Source organism: Cydia pomonella, chromosome 8 (assembly GCF_033807575.1).
Source record: "Cydia pomonella isolate Wapato2018A chromosome 8, ilCydPomo1, whole genome shotgun sequence".
Taxonomy (NCBI): Eukaryota; Metazoa; Arthropoda; class Insecta; order Lepidoptera; family Tortricidae; genus Cydia; species Cydia pomonella.
This window is the reverse complement of record NC_084710.1, coordinates 2,330,183-2,348,753: the sequence shown is the minus strand read 5'-3', so window position 1 is coordinate 2,348,753 and position 18,571 is coordinate 2,330,183. Positions and strand designations below refer to the sequence as shown.

Below are 18,571 nucleotides of genomic sequence, written 5' to 3'. Positions count from 1 at the left end.
GCTAGTTTTAACATTTTACTACTACAATACTAGCATGCTCAATAAGCAAACCTGTTCACACGCGCTAAAAGCACGCCCCCCTCAACCTGCGCTGCAGGTAGCATGACCAAAAGTCACACGACCGTTGATTTTTGAGCAAACTCAAAATGAGCATGCTCATTATTACCAATGTTTAGACACACATGCTACTAAGTAGATGATAAGTAGATGCTCAATAGTAGCATGCTTTCGTGCTAGTAATCAGCATGTGTAACAGTACTTTAAGGATTGTAACGCAAAAGAAAGTGACAATAATCCTCTCATGTGATACATTAGAGAAGAATGACCTTAAATTGAATGTTAGACTGATAAATAGGTACCGTTATCTCCAAGTCTGTGTAGTCGTGCGACAACGCACGTTTTAGCGAGTAAAATATTTTATTTATTTATAAGGTTATCCAAGGCAAATAAGTTAGTCCGATTATACGAGCATTTGAAATTAAATCACAAAACAGCATTACAAATTGATTGATTGGTTGAATATTTTTTTAAATTAAATACAAAATGTTTTGATTGACAAGGAAAGGTACCCAACTGTCCGGTTCCGATTTGATCTATATTTATATATGTTATAGAGTAGTCTAAAATAACGGACACGTATTTTTTTTAGCTGCCCAAACTCAACCTATTGGGAGAAATTGTCCTCCAAAGTACTAAAAAGTTACTAAATCTTCTAACTCCTATAGAAAGTGATGCTCAAGCAACTTGCTAGTTAAAGGCTTTTTTGAGTATATGTTTGAGAATAGGAAAAAATAATGTACACGTGTTTTGTTATATCTGATTAAACTCAAGTTTTCCTAAAAAACACCCGTCTTTATGTGTAACTTTAGCGATAAAGTCGATTTTTTTAGGAAAAAATGAGTTTTAGCCGATATAACAAAACACGTGCTCATTATTTTTTGCTGCTTTCAAACATATACTCTAACCAGCCATTAACTAGCAAGTTGCTTGAGCATCACTTTCTATAGGAGTTAGAAGATTTAGTCATTTTTTAGTACTTTGGAGGACAATTTCTCCCAATAGGTTGAGTTTGGGCAGTTAAAAAAAATACGTGTCTGTTATTTTAGACTACTCTATAACATATATAAATATAAATCAAATCGGAACCGGACAGTTGGGTACCTTTCCTTGTGAGATGCTTCTATAACCTTATTTAATCCTCAAGTAATTGAAAGCGCAAAAGGAAAATGAAGCGAGCTGTCTTGATTGGTTGAAAGATGATCAAGAAATATATTATTCGAGAGATGTATGAATTTTGTAAAAGCACTAAAAAGTAAAATCTCTGAAGAGATGGTAAACATAACACCTACGTTTCATGAGAATGACATCTGAGAATATCTATAATAATGTGTATTGGGATAACTTCAAATGTTAGGTCATTTGCATTTATCTACTAAGCTATCAGAACTTTTCGCTATACCAATAATAGCTTTGGTAAGCGGTACAGCAGCGTAGTGTTATCAAAGTATGCAGTGATTCTGGTTTAGTACCTATATATTAGGGATTTTCAAAATTACCTGCTTTCGAAGTTATCCCAATCCACCGTGTTTAAAACTTACAGATAAAAGAGTTTTCGCAATAAAAGATACTCTTCAAATTATTTTATCTTACGATATTGTGTTGTTCTCTGCGCGTTATCTGGTCATCAAAACATCTACTTGCTTATCTAATTTTGGTGTCAAGTGCACATTTTGCAATATCATCTTTGCAATCAAATTGACGATAAGTTAGTCCTCTTATAGAGTATTTTCTTTTCATTACGTCACTGATTTGAATTCTTTGTTTAATGATTAGTTAGACAAAATTAATATCGACAAAAACAAACTTTGCCCCACATAGTACTTAAGTATAATCCTAAATAACGAAAAATAAAATAAAAAAGTAGTTCTAGATGTAAAAGGTTACATAAAAGTGAAGAATTGGAAATTTGTTCCTAATTTCGAATAGATAAAATAAGAAAGTAAACTTAATACTTACTTTTTAACTCCATTCTCGATGTAATAGTTTCTGTAAAACCCGTTCAGGTCTGTTCTTATTGGCCCCGTGTATACAATCTTCAACTTGTAATCTACTCCCACCTGCAGCTCATTTTGCATGTTTATATAGGCAAAAGTGTAATTAGTATCAAACTCCAAAGGGTTCGTTTCATCCAATGGCAGAACAAACTGTCCACTAGTAACCGTAATATTATTAGCAGTAAAGACAAGATCTTCTGAATGCAGTTTGATCTGATTAGTATTAGTATCAGTTGACACCATTATGCTAACTTCACCGTCAAATGTGAAAGCTTTTCCATCATTGGTATCGAAGTACGGAGTGATGGCTATGATGTATGAGGAAGGTTTGACAGGCGAGTTGAGCCTATAGTTAGTGTCGCTAACTGCTGTGACAGTTAGGACACCTAGGAATGTTAAGTAGCAACGGAGCATGGCTGGAAAAGATGGAAAAGATTTACAACTACGTATTGATGATATTAAAATAACAAGAATAAACTGTGAATTAATATAATTAAGGGCCTGCTTAACTAAGTCCAAGTAAAGTCCTGAATAAGCAACTTGCCATTTATCTGGCGAATAAAGTCATCGTTCGCTTTTCACAATCTTCAAATAAGCTTAACTGATAGATAAAGTGCTAAGTTTTGTATTTTTATCTGGCAGTTAGTTTATTTGTCAAATAGCTATCCAATATTTTCCCTGAGAGAAAGGCGTTGTCAATGCGTAAACTATTTATATGCACCATTTAAAATGGTTCTTATTAGGTGTATAGTGGTGACTTCGAAAACGGGGTAGTTTTGGAAATCGCTAATATCTACTTAATTAGAAGCATTTCATACCTTGGAAACACTCACGTTACTGCAACGCTTATCACGGCATCTTGCTTAATGTTCAAAATTACCCAGCTGTCGAAGTTTGCCCAAAGCGCCTTATTAATGTTAATATCTCAAAATTTCCAAATTTCTTTGATGAGAGATTAAAAACCTAAATTGGAAATATTATTTTCAATGCAAAATGTAAATAAATTGAGAGTTCCCTTAGTTTCATAGGACCTGGTTAAGAATGTTTTTAACCCTCGATGCAAAAGAGGAGTGTTATATGTTTGACGCCAATGTCTGTCTAAGATCTGTATATTTGTGGCATCGTAGCTCTCCAAGGGATGGGTCGATTTCGATGTGTTTTTTTACGTGTTTTTTGCAGTGGTTCTTATGTTTAATAGAAATTGATCCAGCAGTTTGAAGAGTATCAGCTCTTTTCCAAGATGATGTAAGGCTTTCTTGGCATTAAATTGTTTTTTTTTTTTGCATATAGTGTAGGGGTTTTTTAAATTTAATCATTGTAGTTATTTTATTTATTGTTATTATCATTTTATATAATTTAGTATTGTTTTTAAGGGAATAATACATCATTCACTATTTTAATAATCTAAATCGCACTTACCTGCCGACCGCACTTCAGCCAAATAGAAACTGTAACGCCGATGTCTGTTTTAAGCATTTCAACGAATGATAAGACATCTCGAGTGTTGTTATCACTATCTGAATAGAAGATAAACTAATACATCCAGACTACAGTATTAACTCTAGTCATTATTGACTTTGCCTGTCACGTTATCTATAAAGCGTTCGAAACTATTAGAAAACGTTAATTACTAAAGTGTTATGGTTGTTATCTTCAAGCAAATTTACTATAGGTACGTTTAGGTGCATAACTCAGTAAAATATTTGATTGATGTATTTTATGCGAACGGATGACTTTTATGCCATCAGGCGCAAAAGAATAGCGTCTCTGCTGACACGCGTGCGCGGCAGTAGCAACAGCCTCCTAAGGACGTTGGCTGAACGCCTTGATTGCCATCTCACGAGCTACTGGGTAGACGTGTTGATAGGCAAGGCTAAATGAGCTGGATGATTTAATTTTAATTTAGTTTTATGTAAATTAATTGGTACTAACGTAGGGTGTAAGAATTTTTTTGCTGTTACTAACGAAATTTATGGATCTTATCGGTCTGAAATAAATGATTTTTATTTTTATTTTTTTTATTTATTTAAAATTTTCAACGTGACGTACATGGATTCGCTGGCACCGTCCCATGTACAGCCTTCTGCCAGCTTTGTTCTTCGGACGGCTAAAGAATGGAATGCGCTCCCGCCATCTCTATTCCCTGATAAATATGACCTCGGTCTCTTTAAAACAAGAGTGAATAGGCTACTACTGAACCGGTAAGCTCCATCTTAGCCCCTGTCTTCACTTTTCATCAGGTGTGACTAGAGCCAATCGCCGATCAGTTTTTTATTTAAAAAAAAAACCATGTACAGCCGCAGACGACGCCGAAACCGCCAAGCGCCACAAATACGCGTATTTTAAAAGCAATTGTGTATTCATGGCACTGGTGGCAGAAACATTTGGGCCTTGGTTGTCGGACACCAAAAAACTATTGAAAGAAACTTCACAGAAACTTATTGGTGTATCTGGCGACCTCCGGGCAGGGGCTTTTTTGCCCAGAGACTGAACTTAGCCCTGCAAAGAGGTTATGCGACGGGTGCGGTCTCAGGCAATACTAGGGTTAGGTTATGATTAGTTTTTATATGTGATTTTGTGTTATTTTATTTTATGCATTACGAGCTTTGTTATAATTAACATATTTTGGAGTGCTTAAAACGTTAAAATTTTAAGTGTTACAAATATTCCTAAGGTAGTAAATACTAAGGTTTAAATTAGTAAAAAAAAATACTCATACATACCTATATAGGATTCATAAAACAAACATTAAATGAGCTGTTACACCAGTCATAAATAAAACAGTTATTATTTATCTTATATTTTATTGCACAGCACATTAAATACTTTTAGCAACTTTAAAAAAAATTGTAGTGCAATTGTATAGTTATTACAAAAATACAAAAGTAAAAATAAATGCTTCCTGGGTACAATAAATAGCATTTTTTCATTCTTGTTTTAATTTTGATTACCCTAGCATGCATGTCCAATACTTAAGATTGAAGTCTTAACAAGAGAATGGAAAATTCTTACTTTTAATAATTTAAGCTTTGTTTAGACGAAGCCAGTAACACTGACGCCAATCCACAGACAAGCCAGCACTGGTGGAAATAGACAAGCGCTGGCTTGTCTTGAAAAACTGTTTACACGAGGCAAATAACAAGCCAGTGAAGCCAACACATAAAGTGAGAACATGCATGCGGCTTTCGTTACATTGCAGATTACTCAGATGCAACGAACTCAATCGATTAATCAAATGCCATAATATATCGAAATTCGCATGCTGTTATATGCTGGCATGTGTTGCCGTATATGCTGCCCTCTTAAGTTCAATAGCGGTATAGGGAGCGTGCATGAACTGTAGGAGGCAGCACAGGAGCCGTCAGATTTTTGGCGCGAGGCGTAAATGTGATGTTTTTTGTTCCGATGTAGCCCACAAGATGGCAGAACCTACTATGCACAAGAAAACACGTGACGTGTAAATGTGCATGTTTATGGTTCCGATTCAGGCCACAAGATGGCAGACCCTCCAACTCGCACAGTCCCTATCTCAAATAATTTCGAAAATTGAATTTTCAGATAAAGATTTAATTGGCTTAGCAGTTATCTACAGGGGGCTTAGTAACTTCAGTTCCTCAATAGAGTTAGTAGAGAAGCGACCAGCAAAAAGAAGCTGGGAACAGCAATGGCTGCGGAGCCTCTGACGGCACTAATGATGGTGTCGGCGCGGTCGCTGCCCCACTGCATGCTGGCGCGGGCCGAGGCGATGGAGCTGATGCCTACGCTGTATTCAGGGATGGACGCCTGGTTAGCGTGTAGCCATTCTTCCATCTGAAAGAAAATAATGTGTTATATTGGCTATGTGCGAAATTGGTGGTAGGGGAAATACAAGCGTCGCCAACGCACGTTGGACGACATTTTGATATTATTTGGCAGTTGCCAACTTTCAAATAAACAATATGTCCCATATCCACTATGGCGGCGCCACAGTCATGCACGGAGCAAATACTAGTGTTTGCTGCAATTGACTTCCTTTAATCTTAATTTCTAGCAATAAAGGTGATAGGCTGTATAGTAACTATTGGAATTAGCTCATCAACATTAAAACAGTTACATTATGTTGCAAATGCAACTTATTATTATATAAAAATATTGCCAATGCAGTAGCTAAACGCAGCCGTCGGGCTCGGCTAGTATTCGGAGGCTTTTCAAAATCGCCAATAGGAGCGCTCCACATATTTTAGTATGGCGGCCAATTAGAAGCACCTCCATTTAAACCACCTTTTGTGCTGATCAAATATTGCAAGATCACTCTCTCATCATCTTCCATACTATCAACAACCAACCACTTTCTACATTTAACCGTTTTCGCAATTAAATCCTTGTAGCCAGTATATTGGAAAATTATAACACTTCACTAAGAATCTACGTTTTATTCGAGTCGTCGTCATCCTGACCTCTACGGCGGCTACACCTTACATGTTTTAAGACAATTTGAAGAAGCGATAAAGACATTATTTGTTAATTTTAATTGTAAATAACTATTGTCATAAATGGTGAAACGGGCTACCTAAATGGTTGATATAATGTGTTTTTGCCTATGGACTTTTATCTCTGTTTCTCTGTCAAACCAGCAAGATTCATAGCTATGAATTATATTTAAAGTGGGTTTCACTATCATTTTCTTTCGATTTTCCCTATTTGATGTACCTGCTCGCATAATCGGAATTCACAGAAAATAAAAGTAAAGTACCGTACTCAAGGTGACGTTAAAGTACGTATCTCAAGAGGGTTATTGTACTCACATCGTTGAGGCCTTCTTCATTCAAGTAGCCAGCGAGATTGGAAAGTATGTTGTTGAACCACGCTGGGAGTACCGTTCTGTAAAATAGACAACATTTAAAATATATTTTTCAATCAATCAAATAAATGAGGTAAAATATGTAGGTCCATACAGTTCGTTAGTAATTACTGTCAATTTAATAAAAAAATAGATATATTTTTAATTATGAACACAACACCCACTTATAACATTTCGATATGTTCGGCTCTCAACAATATGCGATTCCTTAGACTCGGACAGTCTCAAACGCATGATTTTGGGTCAAATGAATGTCTTAGTAGGCTATGTACAAAATGGTATAGTCTACTTGGTTCCTGGCCGCACCCAATAGAGACAGAGTGCGTGCAGACTGCATATGATCACGATCCCTCAGTAGTGTCTAAAACGAGGAAGAAAAGCTTGTTTAACTTTGTGCAATTATTGTGAGAAGGTACTTACGCTCTTCTGACGTCATCGATTCTTTCCTTAAGGAACTCGAGGGCGATGTTGGCGTTCTCTCGATTGCCCATGTATAGGAAAGTGAAGGCGTTCACACGATCCTGGGCCTTGACGTCGTCGGTGAGAATCTTTTCTAGCATTCTGAAATGAAATAAGTACACCTCGTTATTAAGGGAATCACAATTCATCAAGGGTAGTTGGTTGATGGTAACCATTCCCTTGTCCATACAAGGGAGTATCAAGGGACATAAATATCGCTGGAGTTACTGGCTACTCTGTGATCTTGACCTCATTATTATTATGTCGAGTCTTCCGGCGGCCGCGTTTTGTGTACCCCGTCTGTTCTAATATTATTATAAAGTATTGAGGCCACTTAATCGTGGTGTAAGACCCCCTAATCTAATAAGTCCTTACTCTTTGACAGCTGTCTCATCCTTAGTGCATCCAAGAGCCCGCAGCATGGCGACGCTGTCGCCCTGATTGTTAGAGTTGAGACGCCGCTGGTACAGGAAGTTCCAGTCATTATAGTCGCAAGTATTAAGACCCCCTAATCTAATAAGTCCTTACTCTTTGACAGCTGTCTCATCCTTAGTGCATCCAAGAGCCCGCAGCATGGCGACGCTGTTGCCCTGATTGTTAGAGTTGAGACGCCGCTGGTACAGGAAGTTCCAGTCATTATAGTCGCCAGTATTAAGACCCCCTAATCTAATAAGTCCTTACTCTTTGACAGCTGTCTCATCCTTAGTGCATCCAAGAGCCCGCAGCATGGCGACGCTGTCGCCCTGATTGTTAGAGTTGAGACGCCGCTGGTACAGGAAGTTCCAGTCATTATAGTCGCAAGTATTAAGACCCCCTAATCTAATAAGTCCTTACTCTTTGACAGCTGTCTCATCCTTAGTGCATCCAAGAGCCCGCAGCATGGCGACGCTGTTGCCCTGATTGTTAGAGTTGAGACGCCGCTGGTACAGGAAGTTCCAGTCATTATAGTCGCCAGTATTAAGACCCCCTAATCTAATAAGTCCTTACTCTTTGACAGCTGTCTCATCCTTAGTGCATCCAAGAGCCCGCAGCATGGCGACGCTGTCGCCCTGACTGTTAGAGTTGAGACGCCGCTGGTACAGGAAGTTCCAGTCATTATAGTCGCCAGTATTAAGACCCCCTAATTTAATAAGTCCTTACCTACTCTTTGACAGCTGTCTCATCCTTAGTGCATCCAAGAGCCCGCAGCATGGCGACGCTGTCGCCCTGATTGTTGGAGTTGAGACGCCGCTGGTACAGGAACTCCCATTCATTATAGTTGCCAGCATAAAGATCCCCTAATCTAATAAGTCCTTACTCTTTGACAGCTGTCTCATCCTTAGTGCATCCAAGAGCCCGCAGCATGGCGACACTGTCGCCCTGATTGTTAGAGTTGAGACGCCGCTGGTACAGGAAGTTCCAGTCCTCGTAGTTACCAGCGCGCAGACCCTCGCAGAACACGTGGCGACGGAGGTTCGGGTTTACGCTGGAAGGGATAGCAGATTGTAAACAATGTAAATTGGCTAAAGATTATCACTATTATCGGCATTTACGTTTTTTCCGGCTTTATACTTAGATACATAGGAAACCATCGATATCTCAGGAACAAATATTCGTAACACTCGGAACACACACAAATAAATTGCACTGACCGGGATTCGAACCCGGGACCTCCTGCTTCATAGGCAGGGTCACTCCGACTGTCTAATGTGTCAAAATTGATTGATGAAGTGAATTTATTTTAAGTATTGTATACTATGAAATAGTTACAGAACGCGGCCATGTAACAACATATCGTTTTGACCAGTCAAATAGATCCCCTGGCCAACGTGGACTTTCCTGAACTCCTTAAATTACCAATACTAGTACAAATTCATCAATACTAATTGTGGAATCGTTAAAAGATATGATATCACCGTTTTATTGAATAATAAGTGTTATTAGAACGGTACTTTACCTGCACAAAAAGGCTACAAAAGTTACAATTATAACCCTTGTTTCTATACGAATAAGAAAGATAAATAGTCTGCAGTTATGCTCTTATGGAACGGTGGGTGTACATTTTTGTGTCAAGTGGACTGAGTGTTTCGAGCCAGTTTTCAATAAGGGTCTCCCCAAACTAGTCGACGCCGTTTCGGCAAATCGCGTACGGAAAAAGCTTTATGTCAACGCAATAAGAGCGAATAAGTCGTAAATCGGCTCGGCCCACGCGAAACGACGTCTTTCGACGGGAAAACGGCGTTTTGCCGTAAAGCTGTTCGCATTCGTACGACGCTATTTGCAGCCTACCGCACACGTTCGCATTCATAAATCTCCTTATACCGGCTTACGGTGCCGGAAAGAGTTGAACGGCTCCGATCACGGCCGAGGACCTACGATAAGGACCGGTCAGAGCTGGCGGATGCCGATCAGCGTCTTCGACGGCCGAACATAGCTGACGACGGCCGAACAGAGCCGATGACGGCCATAATAATCGTAAAACATTTTTGGATCGAGTCTCAAACGAGGATATCGTAAATTAAATTCACCTTCACTTAATCTATATTGCCACAAAGAATCAACCCACGGTCGCCTCCGCTTTTGCTGCTGTTCTAGCTCTTCCAACAAGTAGGCTACGATAAAAATGCTGGTAAGCCTTTTTTTCCATGCCCGTCTAATACGTAAAATATCCATCATCACAGGTTATTATATAATATGTAACAATTACCAAGGAAAATAATCTTACAGGTCTGTTCAATTTCAAACTCAGGTTGTTACTAACAACCAGTCTCCAAAAATGAGATTTACGATTGCCGATCACCCGCTGTCCTACATCTGTTCGTCGGACTCAACGGCTGTACGTGTGCTGTCTGACGTCTCGACGGCAGGACGGAGCACGGCAGAGCCGACCGTCGCTTTACAACTGTTGCGATAGCAAGTCGCAGGCGATCGGGCGTCTCTACGGCCGCAAGGAGGATGAGACTGCTAAACGCAGGTGTCCAACCGCGGAGACGGTCGATCGGCTAAATGCGAATAGTGTGGTGTAAAACACTCGGCGAAAGCCGACTCCGCGTCGACTGGTTTGGGGAGACCCTTAGTTGAAATAATTATCGAGTGTTTGAAAGCGTAGCTATAATGATTCAAATACAATACAATTACCTCACGATAATATTATTTTAATACCTACTGTTAGAAATTAGCAATGAAAACTTATGGGCTGATTATTTTTTCGTCAGATTTTGAAAGTATTTGTTACTTTTGAAGTTTGGTAAATCCTGGGCGGATTAAACACTTAATCCCAAACTGTGTGATTTTCGGTTGAGTTATGATTTTTGGAGTCCGTACAGTTGCCACCAGCCTATATCGGAGTGGCCGAGGTGATCGAAAATATCTGAACACGCACTCTAGCGCCTTGACAATAGAGGCGTGCTCAGATATTTGTGTTCAGACCTGTATCTATTCGTTTATTTTAGTAACATATTCCCCCTTATTCATAAACGTGTACTAAAGTTACGATGCCGCTAATAATCGTTTGTCCCTTTCCGACGTATTTGGTATGATGGAAAGGGACAAACGATTATTAGCGGGATCGTAACTTTAGTACACGTTTAATAATATTTTTTTGAGCTCAACGTAACCTAGCTCTGCTGCAATGCTGAGAAGTAATATTTGAAAAAAAAAATAACACGGGAAAAATTACCGCCCTGTGAACCTACTAAGTACAAAATCACCGCGAAACTTCTTTACCAACAGCCTAAGGTAAGCGGTAAACTTGTAATACTTATTTATTTATTTTTTATTTTTTCAAATATTTACACGGCATTACAGCATATGCCAATACACCGAATAATTAGACTATACAAATACAAAACATATATAAAATAAAAAACAGATATTCATTAATAATCAAATGCAAGTGCTGGAAAGCCTATCATCCATCATTTCACAGAACCTCAGACACTCCTGGCACACATTCGCCCATCTCCCCGCAAACAAGTCACACTCTGGTGCTGATGTCAAGATATTACATGATGTATAGGTATTACATGTTGATTTAATAGTTAAATCCCTTCACCTGGATTAATGTTTCACATCCTTTTCACTCAATTTCCCGGACGATATTGAGGCATTACCCTTGATTGGTAATACAGCGGCCATTTTGTAAATAGCCCGCGGTCACGCGAACTGACCGCTTGGATTTATTAGGGGTATTGTGTGAAGATATTTAGTGATTGTGTGTGAGCCTACTGCAATTATATTAGGCCTAGTTTGATCCATTAAGTACAAAGTGGATGCTTAAATATTAATTATGATCAGCTTAGAATGTACGGTAAGTTTTCCAACTTTAGTAGGTACAGGTACCCACGTCGATGAGCTGTAGTGATTAGGTACTTATGTTAGGGCGCCGACTGCATACTAAACCTAAGGCATATGCCGTTTCTAAAAATAATATTTTTATTAAAATCTATATACCATTGTAATTTAACTAAAAGTAGATAAATTATTGTGCAATAGTTGATTTCATTCGATTCGTGGATTTTTTATAAACGCCTGATATATTTATACGAGCAATTTTTCATTACTGTATAGTACAAAGGAAATTCAATAAGGCGCATCAACATACTTTGGTGTTTGATGTGGACGATGTGGTGATGTGGCGGTGTTGTTCTTTAACACAATGAATGCTATAATATTTTTTTTTCTGAAATAACATAAAGATGTTATCCAAGGGGATATAAGGCCGCTGGTGGAAAGCTTCCAAAAATAAGAAACTATCTCAATTCTTTAATTTTTCTTAGTGTCTTTTCAAAACGAAGTGTGTGATTAATTAGGTACAGTCAAGTGCAAAAATATGGATCGAATAAATCGTCTCATAAATATGGTACTACGCTCTTATTACACTGGAATAAGATGCCATGGGACATATTTTTGAGTAAGATGTGTACACCCATATAGTTACACTTGACTGTACTGAGAACCGTGTATTTTTGAGAACCGTGCTAACTTTTTGAAAAACTCAAACTAGCATATCTGTACTCACCTGATACCATTATTCCTGAACGCGTTCCACTTCTCCTGAGCGTTGCTGACGCAGCCCTCATGCCCGATGGAGCAGGCGAAAGACAACACGAAGAACCGGTTCAGGGTCCTCGCGAGGGAGTCGCTGGGGAGCACGTCGTAGCCCAGGTCGGTGATCACGGAGTCCAGGAAGATATACATGAGTTGCTATTGGTGGGAATGATTTCGGTATAAGTTATTGGTTAGAAAAGAAGGGAGAAATTTGTGGTAAATTTTTAATGTATGCATGTATGACCCTTTTACAAGCTTTAATTAAACTAGCAATGTTTGTATGTATGTTCGGGTCAAATATTGCAGGCTAAATTGGATCCACTTCCCATTATTCGATTGAGCTGAGACTTCATATACTTACATAATATTATTATGTAAGTTAAGAGACAACTAAATATTTATTATGATATCATCGAGCTGATCTGATGATGGACACAACCTATAGTGTAGTAGTTAGTTGCTTGTTGAAATAAAAGTACAGTCAGAGAAGCCGGTACTAGCCGGGTACCATAAGTAATATTTAGTTGGTCTCCTTCTTTATTAACTCCAGTACTTGAAACCAAACCGCGTTACAATAAGTAACAATCTCTCCCGTATGGCAGGCAGCGGTAACAGCCAGCCTCAGCCAACTGTAGCCAGTGATGGCCGGGTACCACACGTAGTAGTACTAATAATTGGTCTCTTCCGTCACGTAGACCCACACTTGCAAGCTCAGGGCATAGTTTATAGTACTAAGGGAGAGAACTAGTAGAGATACGTACGTCATAGGTCTCCCGCATGGCAGGAAGATGCAACAATCTGTTCCTCAACCAACTGAAGCCAGTGATGGCTGGGTACCACACGTAGTAGCTGGTTTCTTCCTTCAAGAAGTCTAGCACTTGCAAGCCAAGGGCGTAGGTCATGCGCTCGGAGCGCATCAGACTGAACACATCGTCGACGATCTAAAACAAATTATAATTATCAGGGTAAGATCAGCCTCAAATGATTTTTTTACTATTAAAGAAACCAAATAACAGTTTGAACTCTAAATTATTAACATTGCTAGAGACGGACTAAGCAAACTATGCATGGACTTTGCAAATAAAGTGTGGAAGTGGCCTCATAAACGTCTAATTCATTATAAAATATAGTCGGACGACTCATGGTTAAAGTAGGTATACTTGTAGTTTCTCAATAGAAAAATCCTGTAACAACTAAAAGTTCATCTCTCTAAATAGTTAACATTTCTCTAATAGCAATTTTTTGGACGGAATGGACATCACACAAATTATGGTTCTATTATAAAATTATAAGAAAATCGAAATACATATTCAATCAATTGGCTAATACAATAGTTAGAAAAATATACTTATGAATTCCTTGCTTCCCCTTCACAGTCATATTCTTAGAAAAAGACGAAAATTAGCTTATTAATTTAAGGAACCCACTTGAGCTCTATTGAGGTAGTGTATGGAGTTGATATCGGCCTTCAGCGCGGCTGCCAGCAACTGCCAATTGTTCGTGTCATAGTTCACTCTGTAGAGACCAGCTGAAAATATAATCATCAGGCATAACTAATAGAACTAACGTGTTGAAAATGTAAGAATAAAAATAGTAAACTATTTTTGATGTACGCACAGCCAAGCGTATTGACACAATGTGAGAAAAGAAAATACTATTTGTTAACGAGGATAAAAGCGGAAATGTTGACGGTGCAAAGACTTCAGCTTGCGATGGTAGTGGTAGAAGTTTAGCTACCGATTAAAAACCCAGTCTTTTATCTATAAATCAGTGGCTCAAAAATACGTTTCCAAATAATATTTAGGATTTTTTCTTGTTTAAACGTTTTTTTCAAAATGGCAATAAAAATTAAAATTCCACTAACACTAAAAAACGTTGCATTGGTATACAAACACACATATTCGTGAAAATTATCAATAATATGCACCAATAAAAATAATTAGTCAACTTATTTTTAGGCCAACCTGCACGATAAGTACCAATATGTGAAGCGGAAGATATCTTACCGTCTTATCTTAGTATATACTATTGACTACATTTTTATTAGGTTCTAATACAAAAGACAATTGTGATCTTTATAATCTGTACGTTTTTAACCCTATTGTACTAAATCAGTATTCTAGCGTCTATTTGATAAGCATAGATAGCAAAAAGGCCCATTTACATCTACTGTAGTGATCGTATTCAAAGTCCGCTAGCACCAAGGTCATTAAAAAAATATCTACGAACCTTTCTGCTGAATATTGAATATGACCCATTCTTGAACACCTGCTGTCTTCTGTACGGTGTCGGTATTGCCCGACATGATGCGCGAGGGTCGTAAGTTCTCGAAGTTAGGGTCGCTGCCAGTGGTCCAGGTCAAAGGCAGTGGCCAGACTTGCTCAGTTTGGGTGGCTGTGGCGCTGATGAAGAAGCGTTCCTGTGATTGATTAATATTTGAAATTATTTACTTGTTTATTGATTGAAGTGTTTAGGAAATTCTGGAAAATTCGACACAATAAAGTTAAAAGCCGTTTGGCCGAGACTAGTGACGCGTGTTTGTGTATATTGACGTCGATGTCGTTCACTGGGTACTCCGACTTTGCATTCAATGTTACTAGTATGATGAAGTGCTTAATGTTGACGTCACTGAAGGTGATTTCGTCTTCTTACAAGAAACATACCTGGCTTAAACTGATGACGCCGGTATCCGTATTGACTTGAACGTCAAGCACCGGGTATCCCGGCTCGTCGACCCAATACTTCATGAAATCCTCAACGTTGACGTTGCTCACGCTGGTGCTATCTTCTTGTACGGCGCGGTTAAAGGCTTCATAAAGGTGTTCAGGAAAGGCGTGTTCATAAGACCTATACAACATAAAAAAATAATTATTTTGGCGTTGTTACTTCCTAATAAGGATAGTGACTTTTTGTTCGCAGGAAAAATACTAGCCTATTATATAAAAATCTAAGGGTAACAAGATCGTTTGTCCAAGAAATGAATAAACAGTCTAATTTTATTCATTTCTTGGACATATTCTCCTTGAGTAGTATCCAGTCTTATGACTTATCATACTTTAAAGGCCCCGTTTAACCACTCTGATATGATGTAAAAACAAACAAGACACAAAAATGTTCAAATAAATGTCATTGAAAATTCTCACCGATCTTCCAAGAAATAGTTCAATCCCTTCTTGAAAGTCTCCTCAGTGAACAAATACTTCAACATCAGCAGGAAAGTAGCGCCCTTAGAGTAGCTGATGCCAGAGAAGTGCCCGGTGACTTCAGTAGGGCTATTAACGGTGTGCTGTAGGGCGCGAGTGGCAGCAGAAGCATCGGCAGACAGGGCTGACTGCACGTACATGATTTGGAACTGGTCTGCGAGCTCCATGGACGGATCAACCTGAGTAAATTTGGAAGTAAGTAAGTAAACACTTTATTTTTTGAATAAGAAATATTTTATAGCAGATACAACGCATAATGTGTAGTATAAAGGCGAACTTATCCCTATGAAGGATTTCTTCCAGTTAACCAAAAAGAGTTAGCCAACTCTCCAAAAAAAACTGATGTATTTAATAACCCACATGTCAGTAGGCAGACAAAAAAGATGGATAAGTTGGTTGGAAAACTGATGTCATCGTATTTAGTTAGCAAAGACCAGCTCGTCCTAGCTAGGTTTATATTCGTGTTACACATTTTTTTTAAGTACTCTTCAAACAAGAAAAGAAATTCGTTTGTTCTGAATACTTATGCTATGAAATGTGTAGGGTAAGTAATACCCTAAATTACGTTAAAATTACAACCCACAACTAGACATGGAATCTAGTTTTGACGTTATATTGTTAAAAGCCAAGTTAATATTTCAACTTACGCCATCCATAGCAAAATATTCGAAGTAACTGGCGAAACCTTCGTTAATCCACACATTATCCCACCACCTGCAGGTGACCAGGTTGCCGAACCACTTGTGAGCCAGCTCGTGTGCTGTGATTGTTCCAATATACATCTTGTCCAAAGCGTTTGTCTCACCCTCTTCATACAAAAGACGCAGCTCTCTAGAAAATGCATAAATAATTATTTACGAATACAAGGGTGGCTTTTATTGCAATCGAATCTTAAGAATGCTTTTTTAACTTTGATATTAAATACTCAACGATTGCGAGGCTAAAATTCCATACTGTAAACATCTTTTCGGCCAGATCCTGTCACATTTTAATTTAGCACATTTTACTAGAAGCAAACGGTCTCACCTTTCAGGGGCTAGTTACGGGTACAAATTAAAGAACTTGGAACGAGCAACTTTTGATATATTCCAAACCTACCTGTAACTCACGAATCCCCAATTTTCAGTAGCACCAGAAGCCCAGTCAGGCACAGCAATCTGATCATTCTTCATATCTTCTCCCATTCCATAGTAATCAATACCCAAATAATCTTCCAGCCATTTCGTTATCGGTGGTCCGACTTCTAAAGCATACTCTCCTTGGCCGACAGCGTTTGGTCTGCCGAGGATTCGGTACGGTCTTTCGCGATCGTTATTGTCCGCTAGGACGGTGAATTCTTCGCTCACGTGGAAGGAGACTAAGTAAGCTGGCATTCTGGGAGTTACGTGGAACACTTCTCTGATGCGGTTTCCGAGACTGCAAAAGAAATAAAAGTTAGGAGGTCAAATGTTCTAAGCTGCACCAAACAATTTACTAAATTTAGATGATGCTCTTTTTTTAAGCCGTAAGTCATTTTCGCTCCAACTTTGACTAAAACTAATAAAAATAATCTTGAAAATCATCCTGTCAATAAATAATTGTTAACAAAATATCTACTTACGCTACAGTACTAGCAATCCTCATGTTCGAGTAGGTTTCGCCAAAGTGCATAGGCCTAGTGATCATCATCCGGAAAGTAGACTTGAAGCCAGGCTCGTCGAAGGATGGGAACACCTGTCTTGAGTTCACAGGCTGCAGGTGAGTAGCCGCATACCAGCTGTAATAGTAGAATGATTGGTATGAACGAATCTTCGTCTAACAATTGTATATTGGCTTACGATATATCTCATAACTTGGTTTTACATGTATGTCCTTGAATCTGATGTTCCACCAAACAGGACTTAGTATTCAAAAGTGTTCTTAGTAACTATAACGTCGTCAATATAAAATTGCAGAATTAAAACAAATTACTAATTAAAATTATCTTCTAAAACTCACTGAAGTCTTCCATACTAGTTGCTTACAAAATATCTCATTTTGTTGTACATGTCTCGATATCTGTCTTTGAATCTGATGTAATATCAAGCAGGATTTTGTGTTCTTAATAACTATAACGTCGTCAATATAAGCTTGCAAAGAATCCTGCAGAATTAAAACAAATGACTAATTAAAATACTATCTTCTAAAACTCACTGAAGTCTTCCATCGCTGCCTGTGTAACTGCCTCTAAAAACACCTCGAGACAGGGGAGTTTCGTTGATATTACCAACGTAAACGATTTTGACAACATAGGTATCTCCATTGACCAAAGTCGCATTATCTCTGAGGTTAATCTTCAGGAAGTGGTATTCCCTAATTCTCTCAAAAGGGAGGGATTGGTTCAACTCTACAGGGGATCCAGTACTGTCGAAGAGGTCTACTGAAACTATGGACCGTACATTTTCTTGCAGGGTGATGGAAGACAGTCCGTCTCGGATTGGCTGTAAAAAAATAGTTTTTGTTGCAACTAAATCGTGATGACTCATCAAATTTCATGTCTGGAATTTGAACTCTTTGATTCGATTAATCATATATTACCTACTATCAAATATATCAACGGAAAAGGGTAAAAATTACATTTGAGGGAATTTAAAATTGTTTTTCTATTTTAGTATCACATCATACCTTAAGCTCAAGGCTAACTTCTCCATCAAAACTAAATGCTTCTTTATCGCCTTCATCTTCGAAGTAAGGGATAATTTCAACGTCGTAATGCACAGGGTCAAAATCCTCAGGAATGCGGTAGATGGTTGGATCCGCGTCATTCCTATAAAGCGTTTCTTGGACCTCGACCACGTCAATCGGCAGCTCCGCAATGGCTAACGCCAGGAGCGCTGGTAGGATAACCAGCTTGAGGGTCGTCATGATGCTAGAATGGATTTTGTAAATGACAGTAAAGAAACATTAAAACAAAATGTGGTCATAAAACATTTACATTTTGAAGTGTCCCGTTATTTATTGCTCTTAAT

General features: G+C 38.5%; 1 protein-coding gene across 1 annotated transcript in view; it reads right to left on the bottom strand.

The window, feature by feature from the left end:
• LOC133520295 (uncharacterized) overlaps positions 1-18,487 on the bottom strand; it is a 37,421-nt gene extending 18,934 nt beyond the window's left edge. Inside the window, exons 1-16 of the mRNA XM_061854665.1 lie at positions 18,228-18,487; positions 17,757-18,043; positions 17,185-17,340; positions 16,683-17,000; positions 16,232-16,415; positions 15,525-15,763; positions 15,045-15,228; positions 14,611-14,800; positions 13,809-13,909; positions 13,143-13,322; positions 12,353-12,537; positions 8,651-8,818; positions 7,315-7,455; positions 6,839-6,914; positions 5,663-5,864; positions 2,017-2,470 (exon numbers count right to left, since the gene is read on the bottom strand). Of these exons, the coding sequence (XP_061710649.1) occupies positions 2,017-2,470; positions 5,663-5,864; positions 6,839-6,914; positions 7,315-7,455; positions 8,651-8,818; positions 12,353-12,537; positions 13,143-13,322; positions 13,809-13,909; positions 14,611-14,800; positions 15,045-15,228; positions 15,525-15,763; positions 16,232-16,415; positions 16,683-17,000; positions 17,185-17,340; positions 17,757-18,043; positions 18,228-18,467 (3,305 nt within the window). The 5' untranslated portion in view covers positions 18,468-18,487. The remainder of the gene's footprint in view (positions 1-2,016; positions 2,471-5,662; positions 5,865-6,838; positions 6,915-7,314; positions 7,456-8,650; positions 8,819-12,352; positions 12,538-13,142; positions 13,323-13,808; positions 13,910-14,610; positions 14,801-15,044; positions 15,229-15,524; positions 15,764-16,231; positions 16,416-16,682; positions 17,001-17,184; positions 17,341-17,756; positions 18,044-18,227) is intronic.
• Between the last annotated feature and the right edge of the window lie 84 nt (positions 18,488-18,571).